At 40.5% G+C, this 4,750-nt stretch overlaps 1 protein-coding gene across 1 annotated transcript in view; it reads left to right on the top strand.

Annotated features, from left to right (window-relative positions):
• The first annotated feature begins 2,125 nt into the window (after positions 1-2,125).
• rgs8 (regulator of G protein signaling 8) overlaps positions 2,126-4,750 on the top strand; it is a 3,563-nt gene continuing 938 nt past the window's right edge. The window contains exons 1-2 of the mRNA XM_030791468.1: positions 2,126-2,256; positions 2,694-2,755. Of these exons, the coding sequence (XP_030647328.1) occupies positions 2,156-2,256; positions 2,694-2,755 (163 nt within the window). The 5' untranslated portion in view covers positions 2,126-2,155. The remainder of the gene's footprint in view (positions 2,257-2,693; positions 2,756-4,750) is intronic.

Below are 4,750 nucleotides of genomic sequence, written 5' to 3' on the forward strand. Positions count from 1 at the left end.
GAAGATCTTTTTTTAGAAGGCCCTCCAGGACCCTTTTTTGCTGCATGGTTGCATAGTACATGAGCTGGCTTCTCCCTGACTCTATGGATTTGTCAGTTGACTTTATAAATAGCTCAAACACGTGTCCTCATCCAGAGCAGGCAAACGAATCCCCCTCAAGCACACTGTGCACTAGAAAGATAGCCCAGCCCTGAAAGGCGAAGGATTATTTCAGAGGATTATTTTACTTGATCAGTTTAAAAATAGCTTCCAATTCCAACAGATTTGATTCATTAGCGACTGTACAGCCTGAACTCAAAAGTAAACAGATAAATGAAAAATACTGTAAACATCAAAGGCCTCTTTCATTTGTTGAGCTGCGAACGTGTCAGTATAATCATCGTCTTTAATGTCCGTTTACACTTCTGACTGTTTAGTCCTCGCCGATGTTGTAGATGCGGTTTAAAGACATACAGCTCTGTATGTCCTTAGAAAACAACATTTCTAAAACAATTTTTAGAGAAGCTGTAAGTGTCTGAGGGAGACTAGAGTTGTTATGATCTTTGCCCTGGTCATCTGCGTCATCTCTCAGAGCTCTCCGATTTATGTCTATTGTCACATACAGGCTAATATTCTCTGTGCCCAGGACAAGCAAAGAGATGTTTACAAAAACAGAGTCAGACTCAAAAGTCACTCCGGAAGCAGTGGTTTTTGTTCATTTTGTGTGTGCACAAAATTATAATATAGTTCTGTAATAACAGAAACAGTGCCCTGTTTCTGCACACAGATCATTAACTCCTATAACATGCTTCTGCTAAGTACCCCAATTAACAAACAGGATATGTTAGAAAAAAACAAAAAACAAAAAAAACCACCGTCACAAAATGGGTGTGGAGAACAGTAGAAACCACTCTACTGCTGTCCCTAGAAACCACAGATTGCCACTTCCAGTAGTTTCCGCCAAAGCTTCCTAACAACCAGTCCTGTTCCCCAGCAGGTGACTTGTTTTGTTCCAGGAAAGTACAAATTACGAGATGGTCCTTATTTATTCCTATATTTATTTATCTATTTATTTATTGATTGATTGATTTACTTTGTAAGGTGATTCAGCCTCCATTAGAAAAATGGAATGGTATATTTCACGTAATGTTCCCAATTAAACAGCAGTAGTAAAAGGAAAAACATGCCGGGGTGACTTGGTGGGTTCTACACTAATGCTTGTTTGTTGTGCTGGAAAGTGCTGCTTTAGAGTACAGTGTCGAAATGTTGGTTACTGACGGCCTTGTTGATGCAAAAGGGCTTTTACCAGAATCTAAGAGCAGAGGAAAACAAAGTAAGGGGGGGGGGGGGGACCAAGGCTGTTGGTAAAAGAAGAAGGTGGCATCTGGCATTTTGGTAATTAAGACCCAAGGGTATAATGATTAATGAAACATACCTCCTGTGTACTAGTATGTTAATGTCACCGGTTTGACTATTGTTTTCGTAGGCTCAGAACCCAACCAGAGAATCTCTACAGAGACACTACAATAGCACGATACCACTTCACAAGAGAAAGACGCTGCCACAGGACAAGGAAAATTCAGCTGTAAGTAACCGATCAAAGCTATAGACCCACATGCTCTATAATGCTGTCGAATTTTCAAACACTGGTTTCTTTTGGGCATGTCGAAAAGTCTTACGTGATCTTTTGGTTCACGCGGAATGTGTCCTAACGCATAAACACGATTTCTCTCTGGCCGACAGGAGAGCCAGCCGGTTCTGTAATGCTTACCCAAGACAGTGGCAGTGAATGGGAGGGTTACTGTGGAGCATATGACGAGATTAATTCACCCTCTAAAAGATTACAGCGTGCTGCTGTGCTGGACAGACTGGGCTGCAAAGTCAATATTCGTTAGACGTACAATAATGAACTGTGGATGGTCAGGCTGGGAAAGTCTTTTTAAGCTCTTCACTGTAGGAAAGCAGAGGCAGTTACCCAAATTAAAAACTCAAGTTTGGAAGCATCACATTTGAAAAACCTGCAGTCTGCATGAGCAGTCAAAGGATGAATATGGTTTTTTTCTGTTTCCTTGTTTGTTTGTTTGTCTTTCTATTGCGTGAGGCAAAATTTTACTCACCGCCGTGTATCACACTGACTTGTGTAAACTAACTGCTGGTTTGTTTCAGAGCAAGAACGATGAAACCCAGGCTAGGGTGTCTCTCCAATAAGTCGGATTCTTACAATGACTTCTCAGAGTTCTTGCCTCCCGCCCCAGACAGACCCGCCAGGAGCTTAAAGTAAGTACTCAAATCTAAATTCACTCTCCTATTTCTCCTTCAGCGCTCTTGCAGTTGTGCCTGATTTGGTACTGAACTTAGAGGTGGCACTTATGAAACAAACAGCTCTTTAAGGGCTGTAGGCTTGGTTTGTATTTTGTCTGTCTTGGAAGTTGCTTTGGATAAAAGCATCCTCTAGGTGAATAAATGTAAATGTGAATGTAAAATGTAAATCCGCATATGTATATTATACACATACATATCTAATAGTTTTCTCAGACGGACCGAGATTAACGACCTGGAAATAAGTCTATGAAGAGAGTTAATGGTTTTCTCAAAAGATATATTTCCAAATTCGTTTATGAGCTTGAAATACTCACCTGCTGAAACAATGTATTTTCATATTATCTTTTTATAATAATTCAGCGTCTTTTTGTTTCTGTACTTTCCTCTCCTAGACTGTCGACAGATGAAGTGAGTCAATGGGCTACTTCGTTCAACGCTCTTCTGTCCCACAAATGTAAGTTTTACTGAATATGATGAAGTGGTCATTGATAAAAATCAAAGATTTCCTGACCTTAAACTTCCTTAGCGTGTATCCTTTACTGTACACATCTTCAAACAACTCAAATGGATGGACAGAGGCCAAATCTGTTCTCTTATATTCATTTTTTTTTTACTTTCTTTTTTTTATAATGTGAAACATCAATCATTTCTCCCATAACATCAGAGACTTCCATTGGAAGCAGTTGGCTTAATACCAGATCAGTGGCTTGTAGAGAAAAAAAAAAGCTTCTCTGGCGATATTCATTCTCCTCTCCTGTCTCTTTGGCAACAAGTCCTCTGTGCTTCTCTGTGTGAAGGTCTTTTCATTTCACAGTGAGTCACAGCTTTGGCAGAGAAAACTGCTGTCAATCACACATTAAATGACAGGTTTGACTTGTTCACTCAGTCCGAGAAAATCTATTAGAACATCGCATGTGTTATTTTCCTAAACTCACAGTGGAGAGACTGACAAGATACACCTCAAATAGCCTGCCCAGTGAGGAGAGGGTGACCCGTTTTTAAAGACAGCACTGAAAATTTCCACCCTACTAATGTGGAGTTATAACTGCCTAGCTGTTAAATTTTCATAGATTTTCACACATAATCGAATCGTTGTTTCAGACGCTCTTGCCCTTGTAATAACCTTCAACATCATCGGGTATTTTTTCCTTTTTTTTTTTTTTCTTTTACAATGAGATGTCTCAGATCAGATGACACTGTTGTATAACTAATCTGAAACAAAAAGTGTTTATTGCTAAGTAAGTTCATAGTGCTCATTTGAAATGTTGCTCCAAATAGCCAAAAAATCTCCCTCTGTCACGGTGGAAATTTTGGGACAGATTTATTTCAAGGTCATGGGTCCGGCATAGTTACATTTTAACCGTAAGCCTCTCTGAGTAGGACGCTAGGAAAATGTGGCTCACGGAGATGAATGTGAAAAAAAAAGCTATCTTGACAATGAACCCGCACGACTTAGTGTCCCAGTACATTTTGCCTGACTTTAGGTACAGACGTACTATTGTAAACAGCTATCCATCCACAATACAAACTCATGTGCTTTGATAAGTGCTTTGCACTTATCGTCTGTTTGGCTCTTTTTTTACGATAAAGGCCTTCAGAGCTCCGAACAGTAGTATTTAAAAGTGTCGTGTATGATAGTTATTGATAGAGCCAGAGTAGCACTTTATCCATGTAGCAGAGACACTGGCTACAGCAAACAGAACTATTTGTTCCCTCTTTAGAGACGGGACACATTGCCTCTGTTCTTATGTCTTGATTGCACTTTTATTGGATTTGACCAGAGAACAACGTTAGCGCGGCGCTATGCCGTTTGCATGTGATCTAATTGTATCCAAGGTGCCCGTAACTCCTGAGGTCCTGGGGGCATTGAAGTCATCTTTCACGGATAGTAATGTGTTTGAATGTGAGGACGGCAGGGCGTATGCGAAAGCATTAAGCCCCTTCTTCCGTCCCACTAATGTGCCTTTTACATAAGTGTTTGTAGCTCGTTTGGTCTTTTGTTGGCCTCCTGAGAGGATTCACTGCCTCCATTATAAGGCTCTTCGCCCTCCACTTTTCAGACAGTAAGACCACAGTGCGTTTGGAGCACTCTCTTCCCTAGACTCCTGACTGTGGCTTGCTGGTGATTTCAAATGGGTTTTAAGTTCTAGTTTTTGGTAGAATGTGAGTTAGTTCCTGGCAGGGTTGGAGACATGATCGTCTGGTCACGAAGAACCTTTGCCATCCAGACTAAAGGTCTGCATCTCACCTTTATTCTAAAACTGAGGTTTGAGTTGAAAAAATGAATTATTTTGGTGTCTCTTCCTGGCGTTTTTCCCCCAACAAGCTTATATCTAATTGCAACTGCTCCCATATCAGTACACTCAAACATATGAAGACCTTCTGGTAATTTTCCCGGAAAGCAAAATCACCGTCTTCGAAGGATGGTGGAAAATAACAAACTGTCCAT

Source organism: Chanos chanos, chromosome 14 (genome assembly GCF_902362185.1).
Source record: "Chanos chanos chromosome 14, fChaCha1.1, whole genome shotgun sequence".
Lineage (NCBI taxonomy): Eukaryota > Metazoa > Chordata > Actinopteri > Gonorynchiformes > Chanidae > Chanos > Chanos chanos.